Source organism: Ricinus communis, chromosome 6, assembly GCF_019578655.1.
Source record: "Ricinus communis isolate WT05 ecotype wild-type chromosome 6, ASM1957865v1, whole genome shotgun sequence".
NCBI classification, from domain to species: domain Eukaryota; kingdom Viridiplantae; phylum Streptophyta; class Magnoliopsida; order Malpighiales; family Euphorbiaceae; genus Ricinus; species Ricinus communis.
The window spans coordinates 19,659,533-19,675,824 of record NC_063261.1 but is presented as its reverse complement, the minus strand read 5'-3'; the positions used below and the strand labels follow the sequence as shown (position 1 = coordinate 19,675,824).

General features: G+C 31.7%; 3 protein-coding genes and 1 long non-coding RNA gene across 6 annotated transcripts; 3 read left to right on the top strand and 1 right to left on the bottom strand.

Moving 5' to 3' along the window:
- Positions 1 to 203: 203 nt before the first annotated feature.
- Positions 204 to 1,866, bottom strand: LOC112536199. The gene is made up of 2 exons (XR_003080252.2): positions 1,731 to 1,866; positions 204 to 346 (listed from the first exon to the last, which is right to left on the bottom strand). It is a non-coding gene; the product is annotated as an uncharacterized LOC112536199 (long non-coding RNA).
- LOC8272247 (probable prolyl 4-hydroxylase 9) lies at positions 1,495 to 6,645 on the top strand. Its single transcript, XM_002527440.4, has 8 exons — positions 1,495 to 1,798; positions 1,909 to 2,025; positions 2,606 to 2,763; positions 2,907 to 3,009; positions 4,048 to 4,143; positions 5,541 to 5,606; positions 5,694 to 5,813; positions 6,257 to 6,645. The coding sequence occupies exons 1-8, from the start codon at positions 1,685 to 1,687 to the stop codon at positions 6,341 to 6,343; spliced, it is 861 nt and encodes a 286-aa protein (XP_002527486.1). The 5' UTR covers positions 1,495 to 1,684; the 3' UTR covers positions 6,344 to 6,645.
- An 842-nt stretch (positions 6,646 to 7,487) lies between these two features.
- Positions 7,488 to 12,137, top strand: LOC8272248 (calponin homology domain-containing protein DDB_G0272472). The gene is made up of 5 exons (XM_002527441.4): positions 7,488 to 8,243; positions 8,986 to 9,144; positions 9,284 to 9,456; positions 9,534 to 11,745; positions 11,863 to 12,137. Exons 1-5 carry the CDS (start codon positions 8,112 to 8,114, stop codon positions 11,914 to 11,916), a joined length of 2,730 nt encoding a protein of 909 aa, XP_002527487.2. The 5' UTR covers positions 7,488 to 8,111; the 3' UTR covers positions 11,917 to 12,137.
- A 2,048-nt stretch (positions 12,138 to 14,185) lies between these two features.
- On the top strand, positions 14,186 to 16,275 carry LOC8272249 (uncharacterized protein At2g23090). Of its 3 annotated transcripts, none has more exons than XM_048375673.1 (3): positions 14,186 to 14,405; positions 14,602 to 14,642; positions 15,714 to 16,275. In XM_048375673.1, exons 1-3 carry the CDS (start codon positions 14,327 to 14,329, stop codon positions 15,924 to 15,926), a joined length of 333 nt encoding a protein of 110 aa, XP_048231630.1. In that variant the 5' UTR covers positions 14,186 to 14,326; the 3' UTR covers positions 15,927 to 16,275. The 3 variants fall into 3 exon arrangements, with proteins under 3 accessions (XP_048231630.1, XP_015579875.2, XP_015579876.1); XM_015724389.3 differs by having other exon boundaries at positions 14,187 to 14,405; positions 15,747 to 16,275; XM_015724390.3 differs by having other exon boundaries at positions 14,194 to 14,405; positions 15,944 to 16,275.
- Positions 16,276 to 16,292: the final 17 nt, after the last annotated feature.

Genomic DNA, 16,292 nt, shown 5'->3' with positions numbered 1-16,292 from the left:
CTTGTCAAGTTACTCCAGAACTGATACATGCTAAACAAATAAAATGAATGAATATATGAAGTTGTCAAGCTCAATTATCTCAATAGTACAGCTGAACCCTGATCAGGATTGGGAGATTTTCAGTGCAATATGCATTAGAATATGTATTTGCATGGCAAACTTATTAATTAATGGAAGTTAATAAGAATTTCCTTGGAAGAAAATATTAAAAGATAAAGTCTCCTACATTATGTAACAAATGTTCTATTATTAGGGTACATAGTCCAAATAACAAAATATTGTATCTATCAAAGCATATTCTGTTCCTTTTTATTTAGTCCGTACAGTCAAGTACATGTTTATAAGGCTGAAAAAGAGAAGAAGAGATAGGGTTAGAACTTAGAACATAGAACCCTATGCTTTTCTTTTTCTTTTTTCTTTTAAAAAAAAAACTCTTTTTAATCACATTACTGTGATAGACAGGGTAACACAATATTGTAAAGACATGAATAAAAGCTTCTTCTTCTTCTTCTTTTTCTTTTTCAGATTGGGCAATCAATGGATCAAATTCTCCTTTTTTAAAAGGTGGTAGTGGTACTGTTTTATGTACTGAGTATAAGAATAATTGTGGTCTACCTTAACTTTTGCAAATTAAAACTTTCCTCCACTTGATCTTTACATTCCTTTAAGAAAAAAAGAAGAAGAGAATTTTGTTAAACTATATGGTGATCTAATGTATTTTAATTTCAAAATTTATAATTTACTTTTTGTTAGTTTTTTGTCTTTTGAATATAATTTTTAGCAGATAATAATTAAATTATACAAAAATTTAAATTACATACTCTAAAATAAAAATATATTAAACCATATAATAATTTAATGAAATTTTCTAAAAATAAAAATATAACATTGCACTATAATGCGTTGTTAGTTTAGTGGGGTATTGGTTAGATTTTGAGGCATTTTCTAATCAAAATTAAGACGTTTGAATTCTTAAATTTACATTTATTAAAAAAATTTAATTATTTACGATGTCTCTAAACAATAGAGAGATTCAGTATGAAAATTATAAATATATGACATTAATGCAGTCTATTTTCGTGTATAGAATTATTTTTGAAGCATTAAATTAATTTTAAAAATATTTATAATATTTATAATTTAGTATAAAATTTGTAAACATTATCATATATAATTAGTTGATGTTGTTTAATTTTGTTCTTTAATTCTTCAAATGATACAATTTTATAAAAATGATTCATAAACTCATAAATATAACAGAAATATTACTGTCTTGCCAATAGATAAATTAGTAATTAGAGGTTAAACATTTAAGAAAATAATTACGAATAAACATAAAAAATAATAAATAATAAATTAAAAGTAATTATTTTAGTGATTTTCTTTATAAAGCCTAAAAATTGGGGCATATGGACTAGAAGAATAAAATAAATAAATAAATAAATAAAACCCTCTCCCGCCATTACCGCGTTCTGCCATTTCTTATGACAAAAAGAAAATAATTGAAATAATAGTTTTTTTTTTAATTTATTTTTGAACCGAGTTATTATCACAATAAATTAACAAACTAAGAATCTGACTTTCTTTAAATCCCAAAAATAATCAAACAGCAGTTCTAAAAATTTGCATTTCTTTAAATTCGTTAATTTGAAGAACCAAACCAGAGAAATCAAAATCAAAGTAAATGAAAACCAAAACGAAGCGTTTGAAGAAGAAGAAGTTAGGGTTACCAGCTGTTATACTTGTATGCTCTGTCTTTTTCGTCGCCGGATTCTACGCTTCCACTTTAATCTCTCAGGTGAGATTTGTATATATTCTACATATTAAAGATTTGATGGTGATTTCGTTTTTGACTTTGGTTTTCTACTGGTTTTCTTTTTTTTTTGGGCGGGGTGGGGGAGTTTATAGGATGTGCCTGTTATTAAACCAAGATTGAGAATGCTTGAAGTTACGGATGAAGAGAAGCATCAGGCTATGCCACGTGGCGTTACTGGAGAATCTTATATTGAATCAATTCCATTTCAGGTGTGTATTTTAAAGATTTGATTTTTGAACGTGTAATGGTTTTAATTTTTGTTTGGCGAAAATTAGGTGTGATATTTTTTAATGTGTTGTTTGAGACTTAGGTTAAAAGTATTAAGAGGAACTTTATTGAAAAATAAAGCTGACAACTTTGGGATTTAGTTTCTTTTTTTTTGTATGAGTTAAGAGTAATTTATGGTGTGGTATTGGACCAGAAAGTTAATTTTTCACTGATTTGATGTGTAATTCTGATATTTTTCAGTTGTTGTCTTGTTTGTTGTAAGATTGGAAAATGATAATTATACATGTTTAATGAATGTAGTGACTGAGAACAAGAAGAGAAAATAAATTGAATTATATGCAATCCCAAATGGTGGGGTCTGTAGGAAGATGCTGGAAATAATTGATCAAACAAAATTGATGTATCAAATTGCTAATAAGTAACAGTCTCAGTTCTCTAATGAAGTAGCTTCTTCTGTTAAAGATAATGGAAATGAATAGGATATGATGTTTTATGCCAAAGTAGTAATTCTTTTTGTGACTTATTTTAGTTGTAATGTTGGTTTCTGATTTTGGGTTTCAGGTTTTAAGCTGGAAACCAAGAGCTGTTTATTTTCCAGACTTTGCAACCCCAGAACAGTGCAAAAATATAATTGAAATGGCAAAGTTGCGCCTAAAACCATCTGGCCTGGCTTTGCGAAAGGGAGAAACTGCTGAGAGCACTAAGGGGACCAGAACAAGGTATCTCTCTCTCTCTCTCTCTCTCTCTCTCTCTCTCTCTTTTTCTCTTTTTACTATTTCTAATTTTGTGCACAATAATAGGATCTTCTAACGTCATATTAGAGGAGCTCTCATCTCCTTGTCATTGTGACTCTTGGAAACAGTTCAGGTACATTTCTTAGTGCATCAGAAGATGGAACTGGAACCTTGGACTTTATTGAGCACAAAATCGCAAGAGCTACAATGATCCCAAGGTCCCATGGGGAGGTATCTTCTACTTTTACCATCCTCCTTTTTTCTTTTGAAACCTATATTTTTCAATCAGGTTTGCAGTCAAATATGAAAGATAAATCACTTTGTAATGCTACTTTAACTTGCTGAGATGTATCAATTTCTTTTTTCTTTTGATGAGGTAGATTAGCAATAAAAGCTTACCATTTCCTGGAGTTCCTTATGTTTATTGATTTGATGCTTAAATCGTGATATACTTTGTGCAGTGAAGAAACGATCTAAGCTATCATGTATTACTATGATAATTCTGCAATAGAGTAGTAGATACTTAGCTTCTGCCGATTTTGCTGGTCTGACTCTTTGGACATTTCTGCTTTTGGAATAAAGAGTTGGTATTCAGCAAACATTTTTACATTTAGCTATTTTAGACGGCAGATGCGTATTTTAATTTACTATAAAAAAATGGGACACCGTAGATAGTATAAATGCAACACTAAGTGATCCATGAGGACTGTAGGTTGATTTTTATAGGTTAATTAAAGGCTAAATATTTAATAACAGAAAAAAGAATAAGGATTGGTGGTAAAATCAAAAGTCTGTACCAGAGAAAATGCCCCTTGATGATGATTATATGTCTTTGAGATGAGCTCCTTTTCCTAATCTCTCTGAGCCTTCTTCTGTGCCGCGTCTGATGTTGCATTTTGTATAGTGATTTTTTTTACTTAAAAAGTTCATTGACCCTGACTCAGAAGCTGCACCTCTCCCCATTGGCTATACTCTAAAAACACATGTTCCAGCTTTCATGTTTTCTTTCCATGTTCTCTAATGCTTGCAAAATGCATGAACTTGTGCAACCTCATATTCCTTCATGATCTGGTTGGAGCAATTTTGGAAGGATCACTGTCAGGAAACATCATTTATCTTTCATCAGTATGATTCATCTTTATTTTTGGCTAATAAATTTCTCAAACTTTAATTGCTGCCACTTGCATCTAAAAATTGAAATTAGCTAATCCTTTATCACAGATCATTTCTGAATTAGTTCCAGACTGAATGTGCATCTCTCAATTGCAGGCATTCAATATATTGCGTTATGAAATTGGGCAGAAGTATGATTCGCATTATGATTCATTCAATCCAGCAGAATATGGTCCACAGATGAGTCAAAGGGTACGTGTGAAGCATCTTCCTCAGTTCTTGAATGTTTTGTTATCCAACACTCTCTGACTTCTGAATGCATGTATTTTTTGATTTTATTCTATACTGATATCCTAAAATATCTTTCTGGCTAAGAAAAATGTTCTGGTTAGCTCTTATGAGTATTAAGATATACTTTGACTGTCTGCTAATCACTAAGTAGTATTAGTAAGAGAACTTACATTAAGAGGTATAGATCCATCTCATAGTCATAAAGAAATTATCTTGCCAAGGAATAAATATAATGGTGCTTTCCTTTATTTCTATCTTGTATATCATATTTTCCAGTTGAAGCGGAAAACTAGTATGGTAGAAGTGCACTGACTGATGGCCGTGGATAGTTTGATCAAGGAAATAATATGGTAGAAGCCTGGGATCCCGAACGTGTTATGGGACCAAGGGAAGGATCGAACCCTTCATTTCTGGGAAGGACTGGGTTCTTCCCTTTGTTCTTCTTAAATCTACCTATTTTGATAATAACATAGACTTACAAATAAAGAAAAAAGAAAGCTCAATTAGTGAGAGAGCAAACAATCTCAAAGCCAAGCTTAGGATAAAATATTTCTTGCCTCTTCTTTCAATAATCTTTCCGTAAATACACAGCCAATAGAATTCTAAAAGATAAAACTGACAACATTAAAAGATAAGTAACTGAAGGAAATAAATAAGAAAGTAACTGAAGAAAAATACATGGAATTAAAACATAAAGATAGTGGTTACTGCCACTAATTAACCATTAACTTCTTTGGAAAACGTCTTCTGTAAGTGTCGGCAAAAGAAATTAGTTTTCCACTTGTCCGCTGAGCTGGTGTATTAAACTGCCGACTCATAACATAATAGCATGAATGCCTTTTCTGGTTTCCTTGTAGTATGCCTGGTTACAAGAAATTAAAAAATGATTGTTTGAGGCTCCTGACCAAATGTAATCCATTTCTTTGGATATTGCAAAACATTGTCCATGAGCATTGACAGTTTGTAGTTTATTGGTAGTTCAGTATCTTAAGCAGACTGCTCTTATGCGGCATAGTTTTCTCTCCATGTCGTTTTATTGTTTCACTTGTTCAATGTAATGTCCAAACTCACATAAAGCTGTTTCTATTGTTCTGAATTACTTACCAGCACTTGTATTCTACAGATTGCTTATAGATGCTATTTGAGCATGATATACAGATGGCAGCCAAAATTATTTGTCCAGCAAGTGAAATGAGAGATTTAGAATCTCAGATATTGCTGTTCTTCCATTTTATTATTTATTATTGTATGAAAATGATCTTCCGACTTCGTCTGCAGTCCCCCTAACCATATTTTCTAAAGAATCAGATTCCAGCTGTTTTGCTTAAAAATTATGGTTTTGATTATCTACGATGCAGGTTGCTTCTTTCCTGTTGTATTTGTCTGATGTAGAAAAAGGTGGAGAAACCATGTTTCCTTTTGAGGTATATAAAGACATTGCATTTTCTTTTCAATGTGCTATGATGGCCATGCAATTACTTTGCCTGCTCATTGTTACTCTGTTATTGTAGAATGGCGTAAAAATAAGTTCAGTCTATGATTATAAAAAATGCGCTGGTTTAAAAGTGAAACCTCGGCAAGGTGATGGGATTCTGTTTTACTCACTGCTTCCAAATGGTACAATTGATCAGGTAGGCCTCTTTCAATGCTCATATGCAACCATACATCTCTTTTGTTGTCTGTTGACTGCTTAAAAATTAAAAATAATGTATTTGCAGAACATTAGAGTAGGAGGTATTGGGTAGAAATGATGCAAAAACATTGAGCATGGGATCTGATTTTTAGAAATATAAATATTCAATACAACTACTAAAAGTTGACTAATATGCTCAAAGTAAATGTTTTCTGGTTGCTTGAAGACTCATTTGTTTGTGAAAGAGTTGGTGGAAAGTGAAAGGATATTTTATATTCAACACCCAGAGCAATGTAATATGTAGCTTAACAGTTGTTATGAATTGCAAAAATGTTCTTGTCTTCTTTTGCTAACGACTGAAGGCTGGTAGGCATATAATTATACCGACATTTGTAGGTAATAGAGCTGGTTGATGGTGTGTTTTAACATTTTTTTTTGCAGACATCTCTTCACGGAAGCTGCCCCGTTATTGAAGGCGAAAAATGGGTAGCAACAAAGTGGATTAGAGATCAAGTGCAAATGGACTAAATTTGTGATGTTACTATCATCATTCTTGTCATTGTGACACCTTATGGACTGTTCCACATATCTGCAATGGAACTAACATTTAGAAATGTGTAAATATTTTTACATGAAATATGAAACAAATGTCAATGTAAAGAGAAACTTTTTCACCTCATTTGTCTTAACTTTTGGTCGATAGAAACTCTCTCTCGGGCAATGTCTGGTTGATCCAGAATTTTGCAGAGTTTCTAGCAATTGTTGGGGGATAAATGCTCCGTCGGTGCTAAATCTTTAGACTTAATATTCAATTGGTACCAATATTTCAATTTCTTTCTTTTTGATACCAGTACTTTTATTTTCTATTTCAATATAGGGTATCCAACACTTTTTGGTCTATTTTTTATTGATGTGGCAATTGAATATGAAATTTTTTAATTGATTCACCATATTAGTAATATCAACACACTAATAACTTATCATACTAAGCATATGTGATTCATTTAAAAATTCATCTTTTTAAATTTTTTTCAAAATACGCATTTAGAGATAGATTCCATATGTTTAATAGAATAAGTTGATAATGAGTTCATATTACTAATACGAAAAATCAATTAAGAATTTATGATTTCTACCGACTATATCAGTAAAAATATACTGAAAAAGTGTTAGGCACTCTAAATTAAATAAAAAAAATAAAAGTATTAGTACTAGAAAGAAAATAATTGAAATATTGATACCAATTGAATATTAATCAATAAAATAATTTACCCTAATTGTTGAGTGCTCAGCATGAAGGAAAGTTTCATCATTTGTTTCAAAGAATTTGATGAGTGGTATATTTATTACAATAATATATGTCAACAAAACCAATTGGGAAGTGTAGTCTTATTCTTATTTATAAGAATTGGAAAATTTTTGAGTTGTTCACTATTTGCTAATATTTTATCGAGTGATAGAAATAAATATTTGTTGTATAAACTATGATCTATTAAATTTTAATAAAATAAATATAATAAACGCTGAAAAATATTATCTATTTCTAAAAGTAAATTTGTAAATTCAATATGAATTATTAAAAAATTTAATAATCAGAATTTTTACATATGCCAAGTCTAGAAGCACTATTTTTGCTCAAAAAATAAATAATGTTTTTGGTTTAATAGTTACTTTTATTTATTTTTTCTTCTTAAATTATGATTATTTATAAATTCAAAATTAACTTGAGAAATTTTAAGTTGCAAACTGTTGTTAGACACAAGAAATTGTAGAATTCTTAACTAACAAATTTGCTTTTTAAGAAATAAAATATACTTTTAAAAGTCAATATTATTGCATGAATTTATTAAAGCTTACTTAAATGAAGAAAATCGAGTTTACGAACTAAATTCAAAATTTTCTTGCAGCCTTCTCAAAAAAATTAAAAATAAAAATATCTTGGAGCCACGTGTCTCGCAACTAAAGCAATTGTCTACCATATCGCTACTCTTTAGAGCAGCAGATACCACTCTCCAGCCAAAAAGAAAAAGAAAAGACCGTTGAAACTCAAATGCCCTCAATCAGTAACGGCTAGTTTCCATTTAAAAGAAAATTTGTAAAAAGCCAACAAATCCTCAAATTTGTTTTTGAAAAAAAATCTTTTCCAGTCTGCTTCAATCCCTCTGATAGAACTCAAAATAATTCTTGTATTCAATTCATATAATCTTCAATTTCTCCATCTCTTTAATCACTTAAAAGTTTCTTGGTCTGCTATTCTTTTGTTATATGTAATTTGTCTAAATAGGTTCTTATAGCAATGGATCTTGGTTGCTTAGATTTGGGATGCATTTCTGTGTTGGATAAGCAAAGCACTGAGACAAATCTTGACCATCATAAGAAAGAATGTGATGCCAGTGAAAATGTTACTTCAGCTACTAAGACTGGAAAGGTACAGTATTTTTCAAGATTTTGGTTCTTGTAAAGTGGTTAACTGTAACTTTTGTTTCTTTTTCTTGGATATCAGTATTTATGTTGTTCTTGGTATTCTTCTGATTTAATTGTGACTCTTGAGAGTTAAAACCCTAAAGAACTCTCTTTTAATTACTTTATTTTTATTCTTCTCTATTATTATTGTTGTTTTCCATATTTTGGTCCCTGGTTACTGTAAATTTTGTCTCATTTTCTTGATTATTAGTGATTCATGTTGCTGTTCTTGGTATTTTTCTGATTTAATTGAGACCCTTGAAACTTAAAACCCTAAAGAACTTGTCTTTTTAAGTTTTGTTTCTTTGATTCTTTTTCTTGTTTTGGATAAATTCATATTATAAGATTGAAACAAGATTGAGTTTCTATCGACTCTGTAAATTGCAATTCTTTTTTTCCCCTCTGTGTAAGTAAATTTTCCAGCAACTGTCTGACAGATGCAAAGAATTCTATGTTAATTGAATGAAAATTTTCAACTTGAATGGTTAAGAAAACACTGAGTAAATTATGATTTGATTACTAGATTGAAGAGTAGAGTTTCAATGCTTAAAATTAAATTCTTCTTTTCTTTTTGAAGTTTTAAGAACAAAAAAGAACAAAGGACTTCCATTGGATCTTGCATTTGTTTTCTGCTTTTAGCAAATCTTGTTGACATAATTTGCATGAATGCATTGGATTTTGAATCTCTTTCTTTATGAATAGTGCAGAGTAGATCACCAAAAGGTACTGGACAATCAACCCTGAATGCTCTAAATAAGTTTACATCACAGATTAAGAAGCCGCCTCATCGTAAGAATTCTCCTATAAACTGGTTCCCTCGCAAAAAGGTCGACTCTTACTTAAAGAGGAAAATCAAAATGCTGCAGGTATTATTACTATTATGATTATTATTGTGTACACAACACATTGTTTCTTTTTTCTATTAGTTTCTTAGTTGCTGTTATTAATAAAATCTTGCTTAAAACTTTATGTCTTATACTTGAGAAAATTTTTCTGTTGCTTCAGGAAATAGATGGCATGAATTTGACTCTTGATGAGACTTTAGGCGATTCTAATCCACATTATTCAAGAGTCTTGAGAGAAAAAATGGCAGCAAGAGAGGCTGCACAGGCAGCAATGGAGGCGCGAAAAGCTGCATTAGTGGAAGCATCTTGGTGTAAAATACTTAGAGCAGCCAGGTAAATTTTAATGCGTGGACGACATGAATGTCTTTTATATTTAGTTTTCTTTTGCATAAGTTAATTGATATTTGCAGGATCCAGTGCAAAGAAGCAGAAACTATCCTGTTAAGGGCTGAGAAAACTGCATCTGAAGCTTTTGAAGCAGCAACAGCTCTTGGAGTGATAATGTATGATACACCAAATTGCCCTCAAAAGCCTAGCAAAATTGAAACATTAACAGTTGATGGAGGGAGATCTACCACTCATACTGTCACAGCATCTTTTGATACTGCATTTGATGTAGATAAAGAAGTAGCAGCAGCAGTTAAAAGTGCATTTATTAGGCTTTCAAGGTGCCCTTCTTTTGACAAAGATGAATTCAAAGAACTGTTGTGCAAAATCAGTCAGAACCCAGATATGGGTGATCATAATAATAATCAGGAAGTATTAGAGATTTCTTCGGAATACGAATCAGAATCAGGGTCGGAACCTGAAACAATGTTGCAGAATGATGGCTTTAGTGCTAAAGACGATAACTGCAAGTTGCCTACTATGGATACAAGACAGAAGAAGTACAAGAGGAGGCAACCTTTGGAGAAACTTAATATGGCAAAACTTGTGGACATGATGCTTGATAGGCTTAGATGTTTAAAAGAAGATGAACTTTCTTCTTTGGCCACTATAGTGGCAACTTGCGGTTTAAATGCTGCCTTGGCAGAAGAAGAAAGCAGTAAGTTGCATGATCCAGGCTCTGCTGCTGATTATACCTCAAGTTCTAACATTCCTCGTAGAATGTCTAACATTCCACGTAGAATGCCTTCTGCTGGAGCAGGATCAATGAGGTATTCGAATCTCGAGCAGATGAGAAGGAAGCAAGTTGAGTCAGAACTACCAAGTTTGGACAAGTTTTTGGTGAAGCACATGACGAAACTTGAAAGAGAGGTGCAAGAAGCCAAGAACAGCAGGAGAAATGGCTCTGCAGAAGGAAATATAGAGAATGCAGATAAAATTGACCAAGGAACAGGCAATTTAGCTAATAATACTTTACATGAGAGTATTCCTAATTTGGGGAGTATTCTTGTGAAGCATTCCCCTAAGTTGGAGAAAGAGTTAGAAGAAGCAAAGAAGAATTCACGGAAAATTTTTGAATTTCCTTGTAAGAAAGCAGCCAGTGATTTAACTTCATCGGAGGCCATACCTAACCTTGGAAGCATACTGATAAAGCATTCATCAAAGCTTGAAAAGGAAGTCCTACAGATAAGAAAAAACTCCAACAAAGAACTTAAGAGTGATAGCAAGGAACTTGAAAGAGCGCCAAATAGGGCAATCAGTCAAAGAAAAGAAGATGTTCTGGAAGTCCCTAGCCTGGATAAGTTTCTGGTAAAGCATGTATCAAGACTCGAAAAGGAGGTCCAAGAAGCGAAGGACAGAAGGAAAAATGACCTAATTGAAAATAAGAAAGTTAATTCATCTACTTCTGTCTCAGAATCAGAGCTTGAAAAGGAAGTCCTACAGATAAGAAAGAACTCCAAAGAATTTAAGAGTGATAGCAAGGAACTTGAAAGAGCGCCAAATAGGGCAATCAGTCAAAGAAAAGAAGATGTTCTGGAAGTCCCTAGCCTGGATAAGTTTCTGGTAAAGCATGTATCAAGACTCGAAAAGGAGGTCCAAGAAGCGAAGAACAGAAGGAAAAATGACCTAGTTGAAAATAAGAAAGTTAATTCATCTACTTCTGTCTCAGAATCAGAGAAAAATACAAGTTCTTGTAGTGGAGAAGCAGCAGCGGCAGAGAAGGAAAATGTTGACATGAACAAAGAAGAGGATAGCTTGGACAAGATTTTGGTCAAGCCATTGCATAGACTAGAAAGGGAGAAAATGCAGGCCTCGTCATTGAGAAACAACCATGGTATTCGCAAGCACCAGAACAAACTTGGAGGAGATAATGCTGCAGGTTGTGAAGGTCTAGACAAAGTTTTAGTGAAGCATGTATCTAGACTAGAGAAAGAGAAAATGCAATTCATATTGAAGGAGGAAGAAGAAGAGATGAAGGTAAAGGCAAGCAGCAGAAATGTGCAAAGGCAGATGAATGAACAAGGTAGCTTGGACCAAATTCTAGTTAAACACAAATCAAGGCTTGAAAGAGAGAAGAAGATGGCAGCATCTCAGGAACCTGGAGGAGGAGATGATATTAGACTTTCTGCAGTATCGCGCAGAGAAGCAAGGGAAAGAGAGCTGCAAGAAGCATGGGGAGGATTAAGTTTAGGGAATTCCATCAAGCCACATCTCTCCAAACTTGAAAAAGATAAGGCAAGTAGCTCCCTTTCTTGTTTCTGTTACTGAAAAAAAAAGGAAGAAGCCATACTTGCTAAAGAGTCTTGAGTTACTTATTATACTTGCTAAATATTGGTTTCTTTCATGTTTTAGGCTGCTTGGATTAAAGCTGAAGAAGAGGAAAGAAGGCGTGCAGTAGAGAGTTAAATATTCTTTCTGACATGCATTAACAACACCCAAATACTTCGTTCCTTGATTCTTTCTCTTGAATCTTTATTTATTTGTATAGTGTGTATATTTTTGGTGCATGTTCTTGCATTGGAAGAGAAACATATACCCTACTGTAATCTGAAGCTCTTTCTTTAATCTTTGATCTTCAAGTCAAATTAAAGAGAATATATTTTAGCATGTATTTATGTTCTTGGCAACTCTGAATTTTCATGACTAACTTTCTTATGTTTTCATTCATAAAATCAAAAGTTTAAGTATAAATCTGAAGTAATTTGACTGAGAAACTAATAAAGTAAGAAACAATGCACAATGGAACTTATAAATACTCCGTTAGATGAATTTGATGATCAACCTTCCAATTATATTTTACCATGAAATTATGTTTTGTTAGAGAAACATAAAGGAAATAACTTTCTTTACATTTAAAAATAGGAGTAAGCACGGATGGGTTTAGAAGCAATTTAAATTTGGTTCATGATCAACCAATTCGTTTTGAATTTCAACTATAATTTTATAAATGTAGCATTGAAAAGCAATTTAATTGTTGTTTTAAAAGTAAATTCATTTTATATAGTTTAATTTAAAATCCGATTGTGAATTATATTAAATTCCTTAAAAAAATCAAATAAAAATCAATTTTTTTTAAATTCATATCTAGTTTTGAGTTAAAACCAGTTAATTTCTAATTTAAGAACTAAATTAGGAATAACAATCGGATATATAATCCTATCTCACTTTTAATAAAATAAATTTTAAAAATAAATAAGATTTAAATAGGTCCGATTTTTATATACATAAATAGTGGATACATGTCTAATATTAATATTTGATGTGTCTAAATTAGTAATCGCAAGTATACGAACCGAATGTAGTTCGGGTAAGCTCACTACGAGGTCGATCTCACAAGGAATTGTAGAGTCTATATTATAAAGATCAACTATCACACAAATTACTGAAAATAAAAATAAACACTCTAAGCCGATGTTTTGAGAATGACCTTTAATTTAATAAAAAAAATTAAATAACCAGAAAGTAAATATGCAACTAAAATGATTAATATGAATATCATATAACATTTAGTCTAGCTTTTACTTAGTAATCCCCTTAATTCTCTTATGCCTTAATTTAACAAATGAGATGGTAACGTGCATTTTTTCTTAAGTCACTCAAACTAATTATGCAATTTAGATTTCTTATACCAACATAAATAAAAGTAAATATGATGTTTCTAATACTTTTAATATAAAGATTTTCATAACACCTATTACTACTAAATTGATATGATGGTCAATCAATAATAATAGATGAAACTAATAAACATATGAAGGCAAAGAAATCATTCATTAAACTCAAAATATTTAAGGTTCATACATAAGTAAAAAGCCAAACTAAATACTTATGAGACTTAGCCTAACATACTTAATCCAACAATCATTGTAATTAAATAGAAAGACTTAAGATTCGTAAAACAGAAAACTAAAACTCCCTCAAAGTTCAAAGGCTCTTCAAAGAATAAAGAAGATTGGTCATCTTTATGCACGTCTTCGAAAAGCTTCTCTGATATCAAAGATAATGAACTCCAGAATTTCTGCAGAGAATAATAGAACCATTCTCTAGAGAGATTCAGTAGTCGAAGAACCCCTCGTTTTAATTTATCTCTACTCCTTGTAAAGATTCATTTTTAGAGTTCTTTTGTCAACACACAACTCTTATAGTTTATTTCTTATTGTCTTAAATAAACTAAACAACTCAAAAGATAATTATCTACTAATTACATAATAATTATTTAAACCCTTATTTTTGGGCCTTAATGAATTAAGTTAGGCCCAAACTATTAATAGTTACGTGTTTGATTTTTCGAGCCTTTAATAACTACAGTCCAATCAACGCTATTAGTGCTTTTTTAGCTTAAATTCTTCTCTTTGGCATTATTTTTTGAATTTAGATAAAAAAAACTAAAGTGAGGTAAAACACATCTTTATACTATATTATATGTAGAAATATATCATTAAAAATCTAAAATACCTTTAAATAACTATATATAATTTAAATCGATCAATATTTTATAAATTTTTTGTTTATCTAATTAATATTTTTATTTCATTTAGATTTGAATATTTTTACTTGGTGCCATTTCTAGACTAAATAAATTATTGAATACTTATTTTGACAGAATGATTTTTTTTTTTCTTCCCTACCCTTCTATAGTGGCCCCAGAAGATTTAATTATTGGCATATATACCTTTGCCTTCACTTAATAAAATGCTCCATTTCTCTCTCCATAGTCTCTAGACTCTTCTTTAGCCATTCCTCGTCCTCCTCTCTGTCTCTAATCCTTGGTTAAAGTTTGATTCAATTTCTAAAAAGGAAAAAGAATTAATCAGTCATGGGAGGAGGCAATGGCCAGAAGGCAAAGATGGCACGTGAGAAGAACTTAGAGAAGCAAAGAGCTGCTGCTGCTAAGGGTATTTACTTCTCTCTTTAAATTTTTATGGGTTCTCTATATTTTTGGATTTCTCCAAATTTTGTCTCTTAAAAATAATAGATCCATGATAAGTTTTGAATTTGCTTATTAACTTTTTCTTGGTTTATATTAAAGTTTGTTTCCTTATTGGTTAAATTGAACTTCGTTTGCGATTTGTTTGTTGATTTTTATTATAGGAAGCCAGCTTGAGTCTAACAAGAAAGCCATGAGCATCCAGGTAGTCTCTTTGCATGCTTTGCTTTGTTACTTATTGTTTGTATTTAATTGAATACTTTGCTATTTGGATTGATAGCTAGAGGATCTGATTAAATCTTTAACTACCAATAGTTATTTAATCCATATCAGTAGCTTGCTAGATTTAGTACAAGTTACTAGATTGTTGAACATGTTGTTGCTTTAGCCTGAGATTTTCTTGCATTAGGTGTAAACTTCATTTATTTTCCTACTGCTAGAATTGCTTTATAACAGATTGCTCTGGTAATATACTGCTAGAATTCCTCAATAGTAATCTTTCTTGGGTTGGAGTTTCTTGATATTGAGTTCGATTAACTATTGAATTATTATAGACCAATTCTACCAACTAACTGGAACTTCTTGATATTGAGTTCGATTAGTTATTGGGTATAGATCAATTCTGCCAACTAACCGACTCATTTGTCTATCCAAAAGAGAATCTAGTAAATTTTTTTATTATCTCTTCTTAGCAGAGGAACAAGGAGAATAACTTAATCATAGGCATCATTTATAATATGCAGTGGAATTTTTTAATGAACTGGTATGTTTTTGTGGTGTGGATGATTTTTTAAGGACCCATTAGTTTTCATTCATGTCTATGATATGCATATGCAACAATTATGTTGGAGCATTTTGAAGAATAACGATAAGAGTATATGGATAGTTACTGAAGACAAATACACGATCTATTCCGTTCCCATAGAACTGTTGAAACTGAAATGCATTAGTTATATAGGTTTCTCGAGTCTATGATTAAGAAAGGTTACTCAACTAGCATAATTTAATTTAGATTCACCTATATCAACCTTTGTATAGCTTTCCCTAATATGCTGATAACCCTTTTTCTCTATGTTGTTGCAAGTTCAGACTGGGAAGCAGTTTATGTATTTGCATTGTTACAACTTATTATGAAATTGAATTTGAGCTGTTGTATGACATAAGGACCCTTGTTAGACACACATGGTTATGATATTGCTTTAACTCCAGATTGACTTCTGAACATTCAAAACTATACTATGTGAAATTTTAGACCTCTTATTGACTTCTCTAATAGTTGGTAATCTGTTTTCCTCACACGATGCTGAAGTTAGAGCTATCATTTGCAATTGCCTTATCTTTGTTGGACTTTATTGTTTTGGAAGTGTTTCTAGTTTGTGCGCTAGAGACATTCATCAGTCATTTCACAAAGGTTGTGATCTGGTCTGTTGTTGATGCTGTATCCATTGTTGGGTCCCCGGCTCCTTTGTTGATTGGGACTGATGGATGATGGAAAACTGAATGCAGTGCAAGGTATGCATGCAGACTTTCATGTGTACCACAACAGAGGTGAAATGTCGAGAACATGCTGAAGCAAAGCACCCTAAGTCTGATTTGTACACATGTTTCCCGCATCTTAAAAAATGACAGGGAAAATGGAAAACAAGCACGCAGATGTCTTGTAGAATACTCGGTATCTCTTTGGGTGCAACACAGTCATAAAGTTGATTTGCCAAAAAACTGTTCTGTAAGAACCAGCACAAAAAATTTTCCTCCTGTTATCAAGTATCAATGTGAAAGCTGTTGTTCTGCATCTCAAGTAACTTTAAGTGATATATTGCATATGTGTTTTCCTGCAATCCTTCTGATCTTGAGT